The sequence below is a fragment of the Haliotis rufescens genome, unplaced genomic scaffold, assembly GCF_023055435.1.
Source record: "Haliotis rufescens isolate VD_foot unplaced genomic scaffold, xgHalRufe1.0.p SCAF_29, whole genome shotgun sequence".
Classification (NCBI taxonomy): Eukaryota; Metazoa; Mollusca; class Gastropoda; order Lepetellida; family Haliotidae; genus Haliotis; species Haliotis rufescens.
In genome coordinates, this window is record NW_025963990.1 from 4,075,074 (window position 1) to 4,097,904 (window position 22,831).

The following is a 22,831-nucleotide window of genomic DNA, read 5'->3' on the forward strand; positions in this document are numbered from 1 at the left end:
GTCCAGTTTCCACCCTTGCCGAACTTTGCTGAAATTCCTGGGCTCGATCGTAGCGCCACCAGTTATTACGAGTTATGTCCCTTTTAGGCCTCTTCTATGGACCAATCAGATTCCATCACTTGCATTAGTTTCAAACAAAACAGTGGCGCCCAGTCAAGACGATGTGATCGATAATCAAGATCTATGTTGTGATAAAACGGGTCTTACAGCGCGAAGTGCATCAGATCACGCTGGCACCTTTATTAAAAACATGTAAAAGTTTTGAAAATATCTGTTGACAACGAGTTGGCGGTGCACCTTCTTTGCGATTATTCAATCGACCGAAATCTGCGCGACAGTTTACGAACCGGATTTCGATTTCGTTGCGCGATTTTGATTGGACTATGCACAGACTCGTTAGTCCAGTCAAAATGGAACTCCATAATACCAGCCTAGTTCGGCAAGGGTGGAAACTGGACTTTTATAGTCAGTTAACTCCCTTGCCTCGGGAGGATGAAATAATACAAACGCAAACGATTTCCTTTATGCGAGTATGATTTATTCAAAAAAATAACTTTGAGATTCCTTCCCCTGCATTAAAAATATTTATGACAGAAAATAGGAAATGTGATACATTACATGTAGTTTGTACAAATATGTTGCGTAGATTTAGAAATACATCACCGTTTGTCCTCTTCTTTCACTAACGTAAAAACACACATCTGATAATCCGGACGAATTGAATAGACACGCCGCGATATAACTGGAATACTGTTAAAAGCAGCGTTAAACCCAACTCACTCACTCACTCACTTAACATGCAATTATCAGCTAGGTGGCTTTGACGCAAACAAACATTTCCATTTATAGGGAAACGATATAAACCATGTTAATGGATAGCGAATCTTGAGCAAGTCTAGTGGTTTGTTAGGAATCTTCATCTTTTCGCCATATACAGTTAGCTCCCTTGTTGGAAATATGACGTCATAAGGTATCTCGGAAGGCATGAGGTAATTGGCTATTCTTTCAACAATGCCAAAGTGTTCGACAAACGGATACCACTTTCTTAGCATCTTTGTGCTGACGTTTCCATATGTCTCCCATCTAAATAAATCTGCTACGCTGCCTTTATATTTGGCTTGAAAATCGTCAATTGTTACATTGAATTGATTCAGTAGTTTCCGTGTCTCTTGAATCATGTGTGCGTCGGCTGTGGTTCCTGTGAAATGTCTACCAATATCTATATCTCCGTCATATCGAATTATCTCCCCTGTTTTCCAGACCCCCAACAGCGTACCAAAGTCCAACCAGTACGTCACGTTTTGCCTATTGAAAGCAGCACTGACTTGGGTAAGGAGGTACTTCATGTTGTTGATCTCCTCTCGACTGAGGTAACATCGGTTGTTGTAGTACCCCATGGATCGTGGTAAGACTGTAAAATGTAGGTAAAAGAGTGTGAAAATGCATAACACTGCGAATATCTTTCGTGACCTCGCCCGTAACCATAGAAACAGCCGCTTGACAGGGTTACATTGAATTCTGACCACTTGGTGCTTCTTCTGTTTGACGTGTCTTAGGTACTTTAGGCATTGTCGGTACACCATTCTTATACATGCAATAGAAAAGAAAGTAAAGATACAACATATTGGAGCAACATATATTAAGGTGGAATAATAACCCTCAACAAATCAGCAATATTCCAGCTACATCACGGCTTCGTGTTAATAATTGAGTCTGAACCAGACAAACCGGTGATTGAAAGCATGAGCTACAGGTTAGGGTGGAATAATAACCCTCACAAATCAGCAATATTCCAGCTATATCACGGCTTCGTGTTAATAATTGAGTCTGAACCAGACAAACCAGTGATTGAAAGCATGAGCTACAGGTTAGGGTGGAATAATAACCCCCACAAATCAGCAATTCCAGCTATACCACGATTTCAAGTTAATAATTGAGACAAACCAGTGATTGACAACATGAACAACACATACAAATAAAATAAAAACATCAATCAAATCACCCATCGCAATCACTCGACCCCCTTTCTAGTCGGCCTTTTAGGAGTGAGTGAGTGAGCGAGTGAGTGTGTGATTGGGTGAATGAATTAGTGAGTGAAGACAGGTGTAGAAATGACAATAAAAATCAATCTCCGGAGATTATATGCATGCATGTCTCGTCACCTAACATGTTTGATTTAAATCGTATCTTTTACGCCGTAAGAGTGAGTGAGTATGGTTTTACGCCGCTTTTAGCAATATTCCAGCAAAATCACGGCGGGGGACACCAGAAATGGGCTTCACACATTGTACCCATGTCGGTAATCGAACCCGGGTGTTCGGCGTGACGAGCAAACGCTTTAACTACTAGGCTACCCGACCGCCCCTACTCGTAAGAGGTCGTGTCACTCTTCTTATCAGTGTCGACGCTTCTAAATTAGTGAGCGAAGCATTCGGACTGGCATATCTCTAAAAACACTTGAAAACGACCAGTTCCGAATATAAATAGTTAAGGCCGCGATATTACATTCCGGGAGATATAAAAATAGAGAAGGGGTGGTTCTTAACCGTTTCAAGTCTATATTTATTACATCAATCCCCCCACACCATACCATCATACCTCACCAGCTCTACCATTCCTTAGTTTAGAGGTTCTCGCGTTGCTTTTTGAACTTTATATATACTGAACAAAAAAAATAGGGATCATAAATATGTTTGGGTATATTTTATAAAATTATGTGCTCAATCTTCACTACCATAAATAAATCCATGATCCCTTACTATTTTTGTGCAGTATATGTACACAGAACTTTATTTCAAGACTATATGTTAGTCTAAACCCGCCACTTTCTTCGATGTTTCCCGGAAAAGGAATGCGACATTGTCAAATTATGATGTGATAGTCACTTGAACTAGAGAAACTAGAAAGTGAACACAGTTCTAATATGGATTTCTCCCAATGCAGACCGATATAACCAAGAGGTTTTAGTTGGGATGAGTGGTTTGCGCCATCATCTTAAGCCCAACAACATGCAAACAGATCTGTTGTGCAAGCAATGTACAAAGTATTATTTACAGTGAAACATGATCCCAGTATAAACGTCCAGGGCCTATCCACAAAGCAAACACAGCGCTGGGATGACAAGCGCACATCTTGTAGATACATGTTTGGAAATGTATCAAACTATTTCTTTTCCAGTCCCTTTTACATGATGTAAGAAATGATTCATTGATATTGACAGTTGATATTAACACTATATTGAATGGTAATGCTAATTTAACAAAAACTAATAATCTAGATATCTTAAAATCAGTATATTCATACATACTTCATTCCAAAAGGTTTAAGCTAACGTGAGACTATAAATCCCGCTTATATATTATTTTTCTACTCATTACATCAAACTGTTGTCCCTAACCACTTGCTTTTGTTAACATATTTTGTTTATCATCATGTATTGTTTCATATAATGCCTCTAGGAAACAAATTGTACTGGAGAGATATTAACAGTCATAAGCATTCTTGGTTTGTTTAGATTCATTGAATAAAAATATGTTTAAATCAGATGATCGTAACTCCCATACTTTAACATAGGCTTACGTAGGCTTAGTTGTAGCTCTAAGGTCGCTTTGTTTGTTTTTTTGTTTGTTGTTTTACGCCGCACTCGGCAATATTCCAACAATATGACGGCGGTCTGTAAATAATTGGGATACGATGACATGCATCAACCAAGTAAGCGAGCCTGACATGTCGCCTCTTGCGACAAGAATGGGTAGGTCACACTTTGGAGGGGACCCTGGCAACATTTCCTGGTTCTGACCTTCGTACACTCAGGCTGGTTCCCTGGGTATGCTGCGCCGGTGTCACGAAATATATTCGCCCCCAGAATAAAATCTCCCCCCGGCGAATTTATACCGGTACAGTTCCGCCCCTCTCGAAATAAACTCTCCCCCCACCTACGAAATAAAATCTCCCCCCAGAATATTCTCTCCCCCCCACCTCTCTCTCCCCCCCCCCCCCCCCCCTTTTTCGGTCGTTTTATAAATACTTGCCATGCTTGTGTAATCGGTTAAATTGTACGGTATACATTGTAGACAGACAGACAATAACTTATTAATGTCTCACTTCTGCACATACATAAAACAGCTTTGTACAAATAAACATTGATAGAATGTACAGAACCATTCAATAGAATTATGAGAGATTATTAACAGAATATCCCACTGCTAAGTATATGATAAATTGTTGAATTAACATTAGATAAGGTTGAGAATAAAGTGTGTGTTTTTTCAATACATCTTAGACTGGTGAGTCTTCTGCTCGATGATAACCAGCCTACTCATATGTTTACCCTTTTCCCCATTGTTGGAAAGTGTGTCGTCTGCTACCCCAGCTGGAGCCACCTGGTAACAATTAATCGGTGTCTAGCCGGGAGCGCCACATTTCAGAAATGGCTATTACCCAATTAATCACAAGCTGTCAATATACAATACATTATAATACATCAAGATGGCAGTTTCCATGTAAAGATTAAGTATTTCTAAGCAACTTAAAGATATGCACAATATCTAGATATATGTATCTTTAATTTGCTTAAAAATACTTATTAAAAAAACCTTTACATGAAAACTGTCATCTTGATGTATTATTCTGTTTTGTATATTGACAGCTGGCGATTGAGTATGAGGTTAAACTGTATCATCTTTACTGTTTTGATATTTTGCAATATGTTGTGGTCATCAGTTATGCAAATCAGTTTCGTTGTGTCTTTTTAACAAGGTGTTTTTCATTAAGATTCACCGCCAGCCCGATTGTAACAATTACATGTGCACTTTGCTTTGGCGATGCCGGTTGATGTTGTTCAATGGGCGTCTTTTAATCTTTTCTACATGCTAATCATTTCGGGAAGATGATACACATTTCTCTATATTTTGGGTTACTTTGCTTATATAATTTCCGATTATCATTCTTAGTTTTACTTTTTCTCTTTTGCTGCGGTGATATCCATCCGAATCCAGGACCTTTGCATAGTCCAGATTTAAAGTTTATACATCTAAACGTACGCTGTCTTAAAGACAAAGTAGATTTAATCAGTGCTGAATTAGAAAGTTATGATGTTGTATGTTTAAAGCAAGAACTGGTCGGCTCGGAGTCAGTATACAGTAAACTGTGGCATGGTATCTCAGTGAGCTAGCACTATAAATCGGCATCAGTCCGGACTAGTACAAGCAGCCACACACACGCACACGCGTGCATGCACGTCGCTATATAAGTGCAATAACCTTGGACGCGACGTTAAACCCAATTTCACCTCACCTCACCTACACTGATACCATTGTCAAATCGTAGCCTGTATTAAGGAATATATTTTAGATCTTAAATCAGAGTATAACGGACAGCCTGAGCTGGAGGCGCGCGTGGATATGTTGACAGTTTTTACGTAGTTCGTGTTAAAACCGAATGTTTGCGAGGATTAATAAGATTTCTGAATTTCAGTTACGACAGTAACCGTACATGTATTTGTCACATTAATTCATTTAATTCAAATTTGTTTGGTATGATTATGTCTTATAATTATTTTAGGATGGAAGGTACAGTTACCAAATAAAATATGCTGAAATATCAATTCATTATGACCATATTTCATAATCTATATTTTAAAGTAACCCTCCTTACATTAAAGATACCTATTTAAAGAATATAGTACTTAAAGACATTGCAACAAACCGAATAATCAGAGGGGAGACTTTATACTGAGGGGGGCGCGAAATATATCCGCCCGGGGGAGATTTTATTTCAGAACAGATTCTCCGGGGGAGAATCTGTACCGGTATAAAATCTCCGGGGGGAGAATTTGTACGGGGGAGAGTTTATACCGGGACACCGGCGCTATACCCTGAACCAGGTAATGACTGCACAATGACCTCCACTAGACGAACAAACATGGCTGACGCGATATGTTTTCACTGTAGAAAAATGCTTCAGTAATATGTGGGTTATTATGTCGTGTCAGCTCATTGTTTTCACGAAACTGTACGCATAATGCATGGAATTAAACGACCATGTAAGTAAAATACCGTTAGCATCTTTATTTTAGTAAATTTGATGACGCATATGTCGCCGATAATGCCCCGTTTTCTTCCATGATTGTAAAATGGTGGGTTTAACGGAATTATTGAACGCCCAGTATAATAACGATAAAAAACAACACTTTTGAAACGTAATAGTGGTATTTAATGATAAGGTCTGTCATTGGTTCTGATATTTCATGTATTATGTGTACAATTTCGTGACAACAGTGGGCTGACACGACATAATAACGCTCATATCACTGATAAAAATGGATTTGTGTCATTGTTTACATTTCCCCGATGTGATGTTTTCCTTCAGTAAAAGTAACAATGGACGTTATCCTCGTGACGTATACATTGCAACAGCATTAATGAAAATGCTAAGAATTTTTTTAACTACCCGTTCAAGCGTTTTTCTCTGGTAAATACATGTCGTGTCCGCCATGTTTGTTCGTCTAGTGAGCGCCCCCATTGTGTAGCTATTACCTGGGTCAGTGTAGCGCTAGCGCAGCATACCTAGGGCACCAGGCTGTACAAATAGTACTTACCTGAATGGTTATGTTTCGAAGTGACTCGGCCGCATTAAGATGATCTCACTGTATGTTCTGCCCCATGTACACTTTGCCAATTCTGTATTTCAAGGACATTTGTCATTGACTAAAACATCCTGTTCCGTTTCAGTCACATATATGGGGACTCGGCTATCAAAATCGGATCGGTTAGATAATACGGGCCACGTAATCTGTAAATATTTCCTTTGAAAAATGCTGTACTCAGACATTGGATCATGAATACAAGAATACTGTGAAGCCACTCTCTGTTGCTTCAATTATCTGTCATGGTTGGTGGCATTTTACTGACAAACCACTTGACTTAAATCTAGTCTCTGAAATGAACGTATTCTACAGATAAAAGCAGTGTAAAATTATAGTTATGAAATATAATAAAAAGGAGCACAGAGATGCTCTTCATTTTCTGCAGTTAGCTAGACTTGCCAAATAATAAAGATTTGCATGAGCATTATAGGACCACAGACAGCTAGTTGAAGTGCAAAATGAACACGGAAGCAGGAAGTTTTCATGTGTTACGAATGGTCTTCATGAAATTTCCTGTCCAGCATATTTATTTTCATTAATTTACTTTCTGATTTACTTTAACTTTCAGGCTGTATTTTAAATCTGATTACGCATTCTTTTGTTACTTTGATACTGTATTTAGTCAGGTTACAAATGGAGAATCTCACCCGAGTGTCTTTTGATATCAAATATATCAAAACGAGTTGATAAAAGTGGAAAAATTCCGAGGCTTGCCGAGGATATTTGCCACTTTTATCAACGAGTGTTGATATATTTGATATCAAAAGACACTCGGGTGAGATTTTATTTATCATCCAACATCATTCTTCCAACTTTTTCAATTTGTAGACAGTAATTAGCAGTGTCTTCAGTGTAAAAAGTACTGCTAACAGCTTCAGTAGCAGAGCCATTAGTGATGTCATTTGATTGTGACGTCATGTAACAATGACGTCACAATGGTCTGCAAAGCATTGTGATGTAATTTCATTGCAGCGGTATCTACACTGTAGATCTAATCTATAATGATAAATAGTAATATTAATGTCGGCTCGTACATTATTTGTAACGAGCGCCCACATACGCGTGCGTTATCCTTCAGGTCACGTTTTCGTCTTCGAGATAAGCAGAGCGGCGAAGTGTGGAGAATCTCACCCAAGTGTCTTTTGATATCAAATATACCTACACCAGTCAAGCCTCGGAGTTTTAAACTTTTATCGACGTGTGTTGATTCTATTCATCATCCAACGTCATTTTCCAACCTTTTCAGTTTGCAGACAGTAATAAGCAGTGTCTGAGTGCAAAAAGTACTGCTAACAGCTTCAGTAGCTGAGCCATTAGTGGTCATTTTAATGTGACGTCATGTAACCACTGACGTCACAATGGTCTGCAAAAGCACGTAGATATCGCTTGATCTCACCCAAGCGATATCTCCTGAGCCAGCTTTGGATGATAACCTCCTTATCATATAATGTCATTCTTAAAATCCGTGCTTGAAAATCGCTTCCTTCTCTCACAAATATAACCGAAACATTGCAAGTTTTCCTGGAATGTGCGCATTAATATATATTACGTCACAGGTTAAGTGATGTGTCAGTCGGACAGTGACAGTAGCCAATATAGTTCCAACTGAAATCTGTTTCTGACACAGTGGCGAAAGAACGCAAAACAACATTGGCCTACACGAATTGTTTTTACTTGCATTTCGCGGCAGTCCATCTGTCTGTCCGCTAGAGTAACTGCCCTTTGTCGAAGGGAAGCTACTCTAACCCTAGTCTATAAGGCGTCACGGCCACGGTCAGACGTTGTTGACAGTCTGAACTGCAGTCAGATGTACACACAGCGACAAAACGAAACAAGGTAAGAATTCAAACATATTTCGGAAAAATCCAACTGTTTTAATTTATGGAAAAGGTTCAAAGCCGCAGAGGCCTACAAGCATAAAATATGGCTTCTTATGCCCAAACTTGTAAAATGCCTCAGCTACGTCACAGTTAGACACCGATTTTCAGTATATTAGACTGTTTTATTGATAATGATAGCAGTTATCCCTGTAGTTTATCCAGATTCCCGATGGTTAATTCTGACTCGATCGCCGAATGACAAGGGCGACGCCATGTTTGTTTATAAACACTTAAAGTAGTCCCTACTTGACCTTTGATATTTGCATCTCTATCCGCATATGACCCCAAAGGATATCATTTTTATCCGTTGGCTTTATCCTGCAGAGAAACCCACCCATTATATGATAAATCATTACTACTTACTGAAGGATACTGAAGTCCCACAACGGAGTAAGACGGAAGTAATTGAATGATCAAAATGCAACTTGACCTTTTTACAGGAACTCTGTGTAAGTGAAACGTTGATTCCGTGTATTGTTAGTATATCAAAACAAGAAATAACATATTTCAACATGTAAGATTTCTCAAATATTGGTTCAAGATTTTAAGAATAATATGATATTATTGTATGAAAAACATGGAATTCGCAATTGGGTATACGATGTACAGTCGTTATTAAATTAATGCGGCTATGGGAATGTTTGGCATAATCAATGTGTACCTAACAATCAAGATTCGTTTTTAGCGTCTATACGCCAAAGACTTGAGTATATTTACTTACAAATATGGTCATCGCATGTTTTAAGTTCAGAAAAAAGCAATTATTACAAGCTTTTTAAGAGGACTATTTCCCTCAGAATACTTTTTGTTTGATATCAATTTTAAAAGATTTAGAATACGTTTTACGGTTAAGCACAACTTAGATGCAGTTCTCATAGACCAAGAATCGAAGAAGGCAGACACAGAAACAGAGAAAGAGAATATGAGCAATGTGGTTTAAATGTGATTGAAGATGAGTTTCATTTTCTCTTAGTCTGTCCAAAATACGATAATCTAAGAAGTAAATATATTGAACTGCCTTTTTATGTACATCCCACTCAACAAAAAATTATATCGATCATGTCAACAACTGATCAAGATACTCTAAAGAAATCTATCAATGTTCATTTATCATGCTATGTTAATTAGAATATGACCTGTTAAACGGATCTGTAACCACTCCCGAAAACAGAATTGTACTATGGGCCTGAAGCCTTTCAGTGTGGAATAAAAAATAAAACTTATCCTTAAAACAAAAAAACACCCTGGCTATTTCACTGAGGAGATCTGTGGGACGTAAGCTACTTTAGGTCTGAGTTTATGTCATCTGACTTCAGACCACGCCGTATATGTTTCTCGTATATTCTAGATCAGTTTTTACCTGAAATGATTAGTTTCAGGAAATGCTGAAATAAAAATATTTTGTCTTGTACCCCACAAAAAAGAACTTTTTCACTCGACATATGCTGGATGTTCTGAAACATAAGACCGCCTCCGTAGTTTTGGTGGATAGAGGGTCTACCCGGAGAGAGAAAGGTCGGTGGATCGATCCAGGCCACGGCATGCCCATATACGTTAAAAGATGGTAATTTATGTTACCCTTCCTGGCACTCGACCTTAAGGGCATAAAACAAGGACTGGTCGGCTCGGAGTACACTTTGTGTGAGTGTGATATTCATGTTAAACTGAGACATGATAGTACTATAACGGCGGCATTATTCCGACTCTACTACAAGCAGTCTCTATCTCTCTCTACCTCTCTATCTCACCATCTATCTCTCTCTGTCTCTATCTCACTCTCTCTCTCTCTTATATATATGTCTCTATCTATCTGTCTATCTCTCTCTATCTCTCTATATCTCACTCTCACTCTATCTATATCAACCTCTCTCTCTCTCTCTCTATCTATCTCTCTCTGCCTCTCTCTATCTATCTCTCAATCTCTCTATCTATCTCTGTGTCTACCTCTATCTCTCATCTATCTCTCTCTCTCTCTATCTTTCTCTCTTTATCTATCTCTCTATCAATCTCTCTATCTATCTCTCTCTCTGTCTGTCTCTCTCAATCTCTATCTATATCTCTCTCTCAATCTCTTTCTATCTATCTGTCTCTCTCTCTCTATCTATCTCTCTCTCTCTCTCTCTCTCTCTCTCTCACACACACCTATGCATGCACGTCGCTATATAAGTGCAAGAACCAAGAACCCCATTTCACTTCACATCACCCGGAAAATAAGGTGTCCTGGGTATGAAATATATATTATTGTTTGCTACCCCCAAGTCTATCGTGGGAAGTCAATTCGTATTGTCCCCACCGTGGTAAGAACGCTGCTTTTGCTTCATAAATACACCCTCCCTGCAATTTAACTGATGCATATCTCCCTCACACAAAGCCTAGGTCATATTACAGATATGCACTCCCAGGGTGACTATCTAGAGGAAAGTCCTTTGACCTTGAACCTAGTCTAATGGCAACAACAAGCCACACAAAGGCTGTTCCTCAACACATCTACTTGCCTATATACTATACATGGAGGTATGCTTCAGGCATCCCGAGGAAGGATGAACTTCGGAAATAACGAAGTGGAATAAATATTTAACCGTCGACTCGAAACAAAAAAACATTCTCATTCTCGAGGAGGGATGATGGACTTCGGATATATGTTCTATATGACGAGTCAACGGCAGTAGCGAACTCATATTTCACCTTCAAAAAGAGGCCCGGAAATCAATATTACAAACACGTCCAACTACTCACTGACATCGGAGTGACACGTAACATATGAGGAAATAATCCTTGGATCTCCGGGTGTGGATGGTTGTGGAGCCTTCTTTTGAGTATAGTTCATTGCGTCCACAGTCAGTTCGACTACATTAATTGTAGAAGGGGAGGGGTGATTCGACAACACTAACTTAATAAGTTAGTCTTTGTTCGTACACCCCCCCCCCCCCCCCCCCCCGATCACGGTTTCTTATTGAGTTCATCTCTCAAGTAGGTCAGAGATCAACAAGTCACAGCCTCCCACCCCACCCCAACCCCGTGGATTGATTAAATGCATACCGTTACCCGGGTTGCTATGGGAATGATCACAACTCGCCTGGGGCGAAAACACGTCCTTCTATATCAAGTTGTCAAAGGACGTTAATACGTGTTTTTTTAGTTTTTATGTGGCATCGACAGCTTGCCTCTAGTAGTAATCAATACAACATACGATCGTTCTTATTTCAACGTCGTTTTTTTGTACTACTTGGAATACGGATACTTTTGGGCATGACCCCTGACTTTCAAATAAATGATTGGAGACTTTGCCTTATCCGTGTGCATACGAGGGCAGCCTAGATTCTCCGATGTGATATCCTTCTTATGGCGCTGATAACTATCTTTAGAGACAATTTGCTATCTACAGACACGTCATCTATGTTTGAGAAATGTGTTGAATTTCTGTACACTGGTGAAATTGATAATGCTGTCGACGTGTTAACAACTATTTTATGTAAATCTTCAGAATGTATGAAACAAACAAAATTCTATATTGCTTGTAATCAACCTTGGTTTGATAAGGTACGCCGTTATTATCGGTCTGAGAGATTACGTTTACTTAAGGTTTTCAGACATTGTAAAACCCAGTTTAATTTGAATAATTACATAAAAGCAAGAAATTTGTACACCTCTGTCATACGGGAGAAACGGTTGTCATATCAAGAGGAGATTCGCAGGATTATTATTGATAAAATTGATAACAGTAAAAAAATTTGGTCATCACTAAAGCGTTTGTCCAGCAGGTCTGTTGTGTCGAGACATACTATTAGTATTAGTGGTTCAGTTACTTCAAGGACATATTCAGTTCTTTAGATAGTGTTGTTGATGATGATGATAATACTACAGCTGATAATCTCGATTCATTGTCTCAGACTATTCTTGATGCCCCTATCCAACAACAAGAGATCATTGACGCTATTGCTGGTTTGAAATTGGGTAAGTCTTCCTGTAATGAAATGTTTAAAAGTGCCAGGATATCCTGATACCATTTATGACTCTATTGTTTCATGTTATGTTTGATTCAGCTTACTTTCCTTCTAGTTGGTCTCAAGGTGTGATAGTTCCCTTGCATAAGAAAGACGATATGGACACGCCATCCAACTATAGAGGCATAACGATTTTGAGTACAGTAAACTACGGTTATAACGAACACGCTTATAACGAACTAACGGATATAACGAACTAACTTTTTAGTCCCGACTGTATGCTGTAGTAATGCTGTATATATGCTTATAACGAATTACGGTTATAACGAACTAAAATTAGTAGTCCCTTTGCGTTCGTTATAACCGTATTTTACTGTATTTTCAGTAAAGCTTACATTTCCATTCTAAATACAAGATTACGGTTTTGGACCGAGGCGTATGATAAATTAGTTGAATCACAGGCAGGGTTTCGCACTGGTTACTCTACACCAGATAATATGTTTATCCTCCAGTCAGTTGTTCAACGATACTTGGGTAAGAAAAGGGGTAAGATCTATGTTTTATTTGTAGACGTCGCCAAAGCATTTGATAGTATTAACAGATCTAAACTATGGAATGTTCTAAATGAAAATGGAGTTTCACCTAAAATGTTTAATAGTATTCGGTCTATCTATAAATGTGTTTTTTCTTGTGTTAAATATGATAACCATTTATCAGAATGTTTTGAATGTAGGCGTGGTGTCCGTCAGGGATGTGTCCCCAGTCCCTTTCTATTTAATTCATTCATAAATGACTTAGCAAAAGAAATTGAGTCAGGCTGTTCAGTTCCATCCAGGGTTGTTTCAGTTGTTTCTCTTGTTGTTTGCTGATGACATCACTCTTATTGTTGATACTGTCTATGGTTTACAGAAACGTATTAATTTTCTCAAAGAATATTGTAATAGGTATTCATTAACTGTAAATCTTGATAAAACAAAAATTGTTGTGTTTAAAAAGGGTGGCGTTTTGTCTAAACATGAAAGATGGTATTATGGAGATAGTCCTATAGAATGTCCATCTTCTTATAAATATTTAGGTGTTACGTTTACTAAGAATTTAAATTGGACTAAACATGTATCTAATGCATCGGTACAGGCTAAAAAAGTTTTGTTTTGTGTGTTAAAATCACTAAGGAATGTGATAACCTATGATCATAATGTATTTTTTAGGATATGTGATGCTAAAGTGGCCCCGATTCTATTACAGTAAACTACGGTTATAACGAACCCGCTTATAACGAACTGACGGATATAACGAACTTACTTTTTTGGTCCCGACTATTTGCTGTAGTTATGCTGTATATATGCTTATAACGAACTACGGTTATAACGAACTAAAATTAGTAGTTCGTTATAACCGTACTTTACAGTATATGGATCGGCAATTTGGGGAGTAGATAATTACAAGGAAATTGAATCTGTCCATTTGTTAGCCTGTAAGCAGTTTTTAGGTGTTAAAGCTTCCACATCAGACCATACTGTCCGGTGAATGTGGACGATATCCTTTATATATCTCAATTTATCAACGCTGCATTTCATATTGGTGTAAGATTTAAAATATGCCCGATTCCCGTTACCCTAAAAAGAGTAACAATATGTTGTTTCTTGAAGCCTCTAATGGTAAATGTAATTTGGTGTCTAAAATCAAGTTGCTCTTGTATAAATTTGGGTTTGGTTATGTTTGCTAAAATCAGGGTGTTGATTCCCCAAACTTGTTTATTACTGAATTTGTATCACGTCTAAAATGTATTTATGAACAGGATTGGCATTCAGCAATTTTCGGAAGCTCTAAAATATATCATTATTCATTATTTAAAATGTCATTTTTTGTTGAACCATACATATCTGCTGTACCTATTGATAAATTTAGATCGGCAATAGCTCGTTTTCGTTGCAGTTCGCATTCCTTATATATTGAAACGGGAAGAACAATTTACCTAGAAACTTGAGGATTTGTAAATTATGTAATATTGGTTATGTGAAAAATGAATACCACTTTTTTTAATTTGCAAAGCCTATGATAATTTAAGACAACAATATATCCATGAAATGTTTTATGTCTATCCTACCCTGGATAAATTTAATATTTTAATGTCTGACTGTAACCAAACTACAATTCGAAATACCGCAATGTATTTGTATTATGCCTTTATCTACCGTGAGTCAATAATTAATACTGTGGACCAATGTATGTACCATGGGCCGTTGGCCTAAACATGTACGAAATAAAGAAACTTGAAACAACTCAAATGTTATACTTAAGGCTGCTTGGGTTGTTTGTTTGAAAGTCAAAGGGCTACTTCCCTGTTCATTCGGAACAGATATTTAGGACGTATGTGTGGAACACCGAGTGAAGCTATTTATTATATACAATAACATAAGCCTCGTTTTGGGACTAAACAGGGCCCGCTGGCCACCATTAACGAGCTCTGCTTACAGATTTAATTTTGAGATGTTATCAGAAAGTGATTGATTTCAGCCTTTAAGGTAAATCTCTGATTAATGGAGACGAATGGTTGCCCCTGGTAATTGCCTCTTGCTCTCTGAAGTATTGTTTCTGGGAAAGCAAAAATTCCCGAAACTATTTAGAAAGGTAAAATTAACTATATCGACATAGGTTGACAGACGGATAGACAAAAGAATACAGACGGAAAGTCACTATTAGGCAGGGGACAGACACTCTTAGACAGACAATGGTAGATAGGAGGACAAACGGGCGGACAGACAAAAGGCGAAAGACAGGTGAGACAGAAAATGGTAAACGTTTGGACAGTCACGGGTAGATAGATGGATATATAGTGATTTAAAGGCAGACGGACAACAGTAGACAGACGGACAATAGTAGACAGACGGACAATAGTAGACAGACGGACAATAGTAGACAGACGGACAACAGTAGACAGACGGACAATAGTGGACAGGCAGACTTTGTACTCTGTTTGTTTAACGCCGCACTCAGCAATATTCCAGCTATATGACGACGGTCTGTATATCATCGAGCCTCGACCAGACAATTTTGGCAACAAATAAACAAATAGACAGCAGACAAAAGAAGGCGTACACATGTAAACAGACAATAGTTTTACTGACATCGTGGACGCTGTTGAATAAACAGACACAACCCTAAGCATATAGGAACATAGAAGACAGACAGACAGAAGAATAGATGAATAAATTCGTGCATATGTACGTATATACTTACATATATTTAATAGCAGAATCCCGTTAAACGGCCTCTGCATGCAATCAGTGCATATCCACCGCAGCCAATGTGATACCTATTACATTAGTCTGTCTCCAAGACCCTAGAGAACAAATTAAAAAAGGGACTCAACTCAAGTCTAGATATGATTGGGCAAGCCTATATTGCCTTAACTCCCGAAATTAAGCATTGTTCTGGGCTCCATTTAGATTTTATTTTTTGTATTTTGAAGATATATATTTTTTGATATGATAAATTTATTGCTTGGGCGTAATGTCGGTCTACCATCGCATAACCTTGACCAACAACGTTAAAGTCCCGTGCAACACTCACAGCACTGCAGGCATTTTGAATCTGTTCCATTAGGCCTAGATGGAATTAGACTATGTTTGGCTAAAGGCTTTGTCAGTCACGGCACAGGTGAAGTGTTTGCTATCCATAATCTTTCCCTGCCCTACTAACAGGGCCTAGATTTTTGAAACTATCGTAGCCCTGAGATATCTTAAGCTTGCCGTGAATCTAAGATAGATATCACCATGTATTGTCCACAATAAAACAGACCGTCTCCGTGGTCTAGTGGTAGAGCGTCCGCCCGGAGAGCGGAAGGTCCGGGGCACGTCCCTACACAAGTGCATTAATCATGAACGCTATCTAAAACCCGTTTTCACATCACCTCACCTGTCTTACTTACAAAAAAACATGGGTAATGGTAGCCAAGTGGTCCGTCGTTCACTGAGCAGAGTTATGTCCCTTACCCGTGTCAGGATTGATCGAAGGTTTCATTATAATTTGGAGATAAACATACTGTGTTTTTAATGTAGAGCTAGGTTACCTGTAGATTTAACCGCGCTAAGTTGAATTGAAGTTGAGTTAAATGCTAGATAACAAGCAGTCACGCCCGCCCGCCCACGCCCGCCCACGCCCGCCCGCCCGCTCACGCCCGCATGTATGCAGTCCACCTATTACGACCAGAAATGGAGGTTAAAGACCTAAGGTTAATTTTACTCAGTCGCATTAGTGTACACATCAAATAAGCGTGGTGTATGAAGAGAATCGACATAATATTAAATTTATTTCAACGTCTAATTTCAAGTCAGTGAGTATGGTTTTACGCGGCGTCTAGCAATAATCCAGAAATAGCACTGGGAATAACAAAAATGGCTCAACACGTTGTACTCACGGAGAATCGATACTGGGCGTATTGCGTTACGAGTGAAAGATTTGACCATTGTGCTACCACACCACACCTAATCTATGTTAACCTTACGAAACCTATTGCAACTTCCTGTTCAATTGTTTGAAGACATTATACATGTGAAAGTATGTCATAAATATTATTATGTGAATAAGAATTATGAGCACAAATCATCCACGAAAATATTAACGTCAAGGTTTATAAGAGCCTTGAATAATGTTGTGGTAATAACATCCACATTTTGAATGCTAGATAATAACAAGCATTTAGAAGATTAAAATGATATCGGTATAGATATCTTTTATATCATGCCGTTATTTTGGCAAAGCAAAAATACATACACACGACATGAAAGGAGTTCTTCTTACATGTATAGTAATATCGATCACATGTAGAATTCACTGAAGCGTCCATGATTAACCACTGCCTTGGAAACTGGAAAAATGACTCGGGGCTACACCCTTGTTGGTTTCAACCGCTAGTTCGGGTGAATTTGTGTACCGACTAGTTCTAAAAATCTACACATTGGAAAAAGTATCAAAGGTGCATTACTGTGAAAATTAACCTTGTATATATACTATTCTTACCTTGCAGACACATATCTTTGGCAATGTATTTGAAATACTAGATCTTTGACGATAATATCATAACTGTATACAGAATACGCACGTATGTATTGCCAGTTGTCATGCCTACGTTGAAACTCCGAACACTGCATTGCGCGTCCCTTTCCTGGCCTCAATACCTACTCTCACGCGAAGTCGGAAGTATTGATCGTTATAAACAACATCGATCACTGCAGCTGTCTCTTGGCCATGTACTGTGTGCTCAGTATGTATATTTATTAGTGCTTGTGAATTTAACATCCCCAGATGTGACGTCAACCTTTTAGAAATTCTGGCACTGAATAACTCATGTCACCATTAGAGACGTATCGATCTTAAACTATAGGTATTGTGTGATGGACGTTGACACGCCATCACCCTTGACAACACATCATCGATAAGAGACATCAGAGAGAGAGAGAGAGAGAGAGAGAGAGAGAGAGAGAGAGCGAGAGAGAGAGAGAGAGGGAGTGAGAGAGAGAGGTAGAGGTTGATATAGATAGAGTGAGAGATAGATAGATAGAGAGATAGAGAGGTGGGGGTGGGTCTTTCTCAAATACTGTATTCTGTCCCCTAAAACTCATACTGACACTCAGCACTATAACCACAGTGTCTATACATGCACTAAAAAAACACTCAAAAGGAGACATGGCAACATGAACAACCTTGGCACAGTCAACCAGGTAGCAACAACACCGACGGGGAACGCCATCTGTGGACAAATAGTTACAACGCACGACCCCGCGACGGTGACTACCACAGCAAGGAATTCAGAAATTAGAACATGTGACAGATAATAGATCAACTCAGTAATAAGGTAACATACCTACTGCCAGAGGTATCGCCAACTGCGTGATGTTTCGATGTATTTCGCGATGTTACTAAATATACGGGATTCTTCACTGTTGTATTTCCATCGCGTGTTCACACCGCCCGAGCTAAATATGCCTCGACACGTTCCGGTTGAGGAAGCGTCATGTTCACTGAACCGTGGCCTATCGCCTATAATAGAACTGTGTCATAAAGACCCGATATTGGATATCGCTTTGTTATCAAACAATCCCTCGAGCTTCACTCGTGTGTGAGACATTGTCATCCGAAGGATAACATTGGTTCGAATATGCTTGGACTTTTACATTCATCTATATAGGGTGTCGGCTGTCAAAATAGGCCCTCCAGTAGAAGTATAGTATCCAGTAGTACGTGAGTGAGTGAGTGAGTTGGTGGGTGGGTGGGTGGGTGAGTGAGTGAGTGAGTGAGTGAGAGTGAGTGAGTTGTTTTCTACGGCTTTAAACTGCATTCCAGTTATATCACGGCATGTCATCTTAATGTTGGCGAAAAGCCTGAGGTGGTGCAGGTCTCGGACGTTTACCACTTCGGTGAAATCCCCGAGCATGGTGCTGACAAACCTAGAAACATAATCGGGGTGAACTGGGATCATAGGTTTCTGGTGTGCCCAAGGGACGCAACTATGTACATCGTATTGCGGCGCCTTAGACGACTGGGCCACCCGCGTTTCCCCTGTTATAAGAGCAGAGTGAACGTTTCGAACACAAATAAAACTTTCAATAACTACTTGCACAAAAACGATGGTAGCTTTTCGAGTCTCGTATGTCTTTGGTAGAGTCTCGGGGTGACGTAACGCTAAGACCGCTTTGTGCAAATGAGACCATCCCCAATGACTATTTCACTGCACACACAAACATTATTCATAACGGCACTCCTACACAATGTTTTCAGTCGGTTATGCTGATTAAAATCTTTTATCCGATGTTTTTGAATAAGTGCACAAAAGGCCCCTGTCGGTGTTAGAAAGAGCATTGAAAAAGAGATATTCAAATCATGCAACACGACTGAATCTATTATAATATTCAATCAAACGCAGATCGCCCCCAGTTCTGGCCCGTATTATATTACGAATCCATTTATTACTAATATTGTGAGTGAGCTAGTGGGGTTTAACGCCACTTAGAACAATATTCCAGGCATATTACGAGTGTCAGTTTGTGTGGAAGGAAATCCAAGTTATGTGAAAGTGATGTAGGTCTTGGACGTTAACCATGAAGACAGAAATTAAGCCCAAACATCCAACAAATCGTTGTCCACTTGCCCGAAGTTCAGGTTACTGTTCAATGTGTCCCAGTCTGTGATTTGCAGACTTTGGAACAGGTTTCTGCAGACACAAACTGTTAAAGATCGGCCCCGCACAGGGCGCCCTTGGTCAACAACCCAAGTTGCTGTTCAATGTGTCCCAGTCTGTGATTTGCAGACTTTGGAATAGGTTTCTGCAGACACAAAATGTTAAAGATCGGCCCCGCATAGTGCGCCCTTGGTCAACAACCCATGTCCATGATCCATTAATCACAAACCAGCCTTTGAACCAGATAAGAAATCGAGCCCAAACAACCAATTACTGCTCACTTCCACCGGGCCATCGTAGTCCAAGTTACTGACCGGACGACTAGAGAACAGTTTGGTCACGTGATATGCAAATTAGCCTGTGGTAGTGGTGTTATGCTGTAACCACTTTGACACCCCCATCCCCCTCCTTAAGGGAAAGGATTGTTGTTGCAATCGTGTCTCACCAACTACTGAGAAGAGGTAGTGAGGTGAGGTGAAATGGGTTAACGTCGCGTTCAAGATTATTACACTTATATAGCCTTGTGTTGTCAATTGCTGTTGCATCAGATCATCAACATCTACATCGAATATCTCATCGTATTTCTGTTACCATCTGTTATCTTCGAATATCCACTACCTTTTTAGAAAGTATATATCATTATCCGGAGTCGGAGTCAAATCCGCCAAGACTGGTTGAGGTGAGGTGAGATAAAATTGGGTTTAACGTCGGAGCCGAGATTATTGCACTTATATAGCAACGTGAATGCACGTGTGTGTGTGTGTGTGTGTGTGTGTGTGTGTGTGTGTGTGTGTGGCTGCTTGTACTTGTCCGGAATGATGCCGATTTATAGTGCAAGCCCACTGAGATACCATGCCATGCCACAGTTTAACATGAATACCCCACTCAGACACAGTATACTGACTCCGAGCCGACCAGTCCTTGTTTTAGCCCCTTAATGCAGAGCGCCAGACAGGGTAACAACAAGTACCATCTTTTAACGTCTTTTGGTTAAAGCAATTTAATAGAGACTGTAAGGGCCAATCCAAAATTCGTTCAACACAATAAGAATACTTTTCCAGATAATATTTTAATTTTTCAAGAAAATATGTCCAATAAATCTTCAACAACGTTTCATGAACATGCATATCTTAAAAGTCAACTTAGCACGTAAACAATTCGTCTTGTTAACTTCGTCTTGTTATGGTTGGTTGGTTGGTTTGTTGTTTAACGCCGCACTCAGCAATATTCCAGCTATATGACGGCGGTCTGTAAATAATCGAGTCTGGACCAGACAATCCAGTGATTGACATCATGAGCATCGATCTACGCAATTGGGATCGATGACATGCATCAACCAAGTCAGCGAGCCTGACCACCCGATCCCGTTAGTCGCCTTTTACGACAAGCATAGTCGCCTTTTACGGCAAGCATTGGTTGCTGAAGACCTATTCTACCCCGGATCTTCACGGGTCCGTCTTGTTATGACTTTCATAATAACTATGCTTGTCGTAAAAGGCGACTTACGGGATCGGGTGGTCAGGCTCGCTGATTTGGTTGATGCATGTCATCTATCCCAATTGTATGGATCGATGCTCATGATGTTCAGACTCGATTATTCACAGACTGCCGTCATATAGCTGGAATATTGCTGAGTGCGGCGTTAAACAACAAACCAAACCAAAACATGATAACCATATTTTAATGGCTTTTCTAGACCTCCGTAGTGTTCAGTCCTACGTTCAAAAGCAAACGAGTGCACAAACAGTTTTCTTACCTCTCACAGCCGCATTTCTCCGCTGTCACTCTGCGTGCGTCGTTCGAGTGAAAGAGGTAAAGGTGTAATCCAATATACGTGTCAATTTGAGGCTGTTAATCGCGTTCACTGGAACGTGTACACATTATGTGGAATTCTACTTCCGTGGGTGACATTCTAGTTGCTCGATGAGAACAATGCTGTCGACGGTAGAGACCACTTGTAATGGGATTCTATCTTTTTGATACGGTATGTAAACACTGACTCGGGTGAAAAGGTAACCTCTACCTGGCCGACTGCTTCTAGCCTAGACTTGATCAAGGCTTCCTTTGGTGATTTAAGCGGGTGGCCCAGTCTTTCGGGGCACGGGTGGTCCAGCCTTCGGGGACACGGGTGGCCCAGTTTCCGGGGGCACGGGTGGCCCAGTCTTCCATACTCAACGGTCACAAAATTACATGATAACAATGAAGAAATATTTTTATTCAGACATGAGTGAGTGATTTAATATTTAAGTCACATCGGCACAATTTCAGCCATATTGTTACAAGACAAGGTAATGCAGTTGTATTCTAAAAGCCAACAATCAAGGGGCAGTATAATTACTTGTAATGTATCACCGATTTGGGTTAAAAACAAGCTGGAACATAATACCAGTACGACACTATATACAACTCAGGCTATAGACTATAGAAAGCCATCAACCAAGAGTAGACCACCTAACTAGGACCATGGGGAATTACACACATCTGCTTCCTGCATGGTTCCCTCGCAAAATTTACATTTCGTCTTTAGCTGCTGACTACACCCCACAATTAAGGGATATAAATATACTACGATTAAGAACGTGGTAGCCAAAACAAAGTACTTTGAATGATGTTGTCTGACGTACCCTCTCAAGGGGACAGTTGTTTTACGATACTTCACCCCCCTTTGAGAATACAGCCACTAACAATCTTAGCTTTTAATTTATTCTACCCATTAAAAAGTCATTTTAAGTGTATAAAGCATATTAGTTGAAATGGGTAAATCAATTCAATTGCTTTTAAAAACAACAACGATTAAGTGGTTGTTTGCATTTCTAAAAGATCCATTAACGACGATGCTTTGAAATAATTATCCATCGTGATGGGATGCTTGACTGTGATTCTCTCATCACAAGGGATATAAAATTGAGGATCCTCACCTTGTTCTATTTTTTCGACGTCGCCTCAAGACACGACCACGCCTGTCAAGGAAGTGCAAAGTGAATCGGGACTGATATGAAAACATTTTATCTTTTATTTAGACCGTGCCTGAGATTTTCGTTTTGTCTACAATATGTTTTTCAGTCCCTGCTTCAACATGTCATTATTTACTCCGAAATTATCTTGTAAACATCCATCATTTTGTTTCAAAACCATAAACGCCCATCCCTTCAGAATATCAAATAGTTTGTCCCTATCTAAA

At 39.4% G+C, this 22,831-nt stretch overlaps 1 protein-coding gene across 12 annotated transcripts; it reads right to left on the reverse strand.

Annotated features, from left to right (window-relative positions):
* Positions 1-516: 516 nt before the first annotated feature.
* Positions 517-21,667, reverse strand: LOC124144427. 12 transcript variants are annotated; one of them, XM_046513823.2, is made up of 3 exons: positions 21,407-21,667; positions 15,711-15,813; positions 517-1,411 (listed from the first exon to the last, which is right to left on the reverse strand). In XM_046513823.2, exons 2-3 carry the CDS (start codon positions 15,748-15,750, stop codon positions 807-809), a joined length of 645 nt encoding a protein of 214 aa, XP_046369779.1. In that variant the 5' UTR covers positions 15,751-15,813; positions 21,407-21,667; the 3' UTR covers positions 517-806. The 12 variants fall into 12 exon arrangements, with proteins under 12 accessions (XP_046369779.1, XP_046369772.1, XP_046369781.1 ...); XM_046513816.2 differs by having other exon boundaries at positions 517-1,584; positions 21,407-21,665; XM_046513825.2 differs by lacking the exon at positions 21,407-21,667 and adding an exon at positions 18,341-18,490.
* Positions 21,668-22,831: the final 1,164 nt, after the last annotated feature.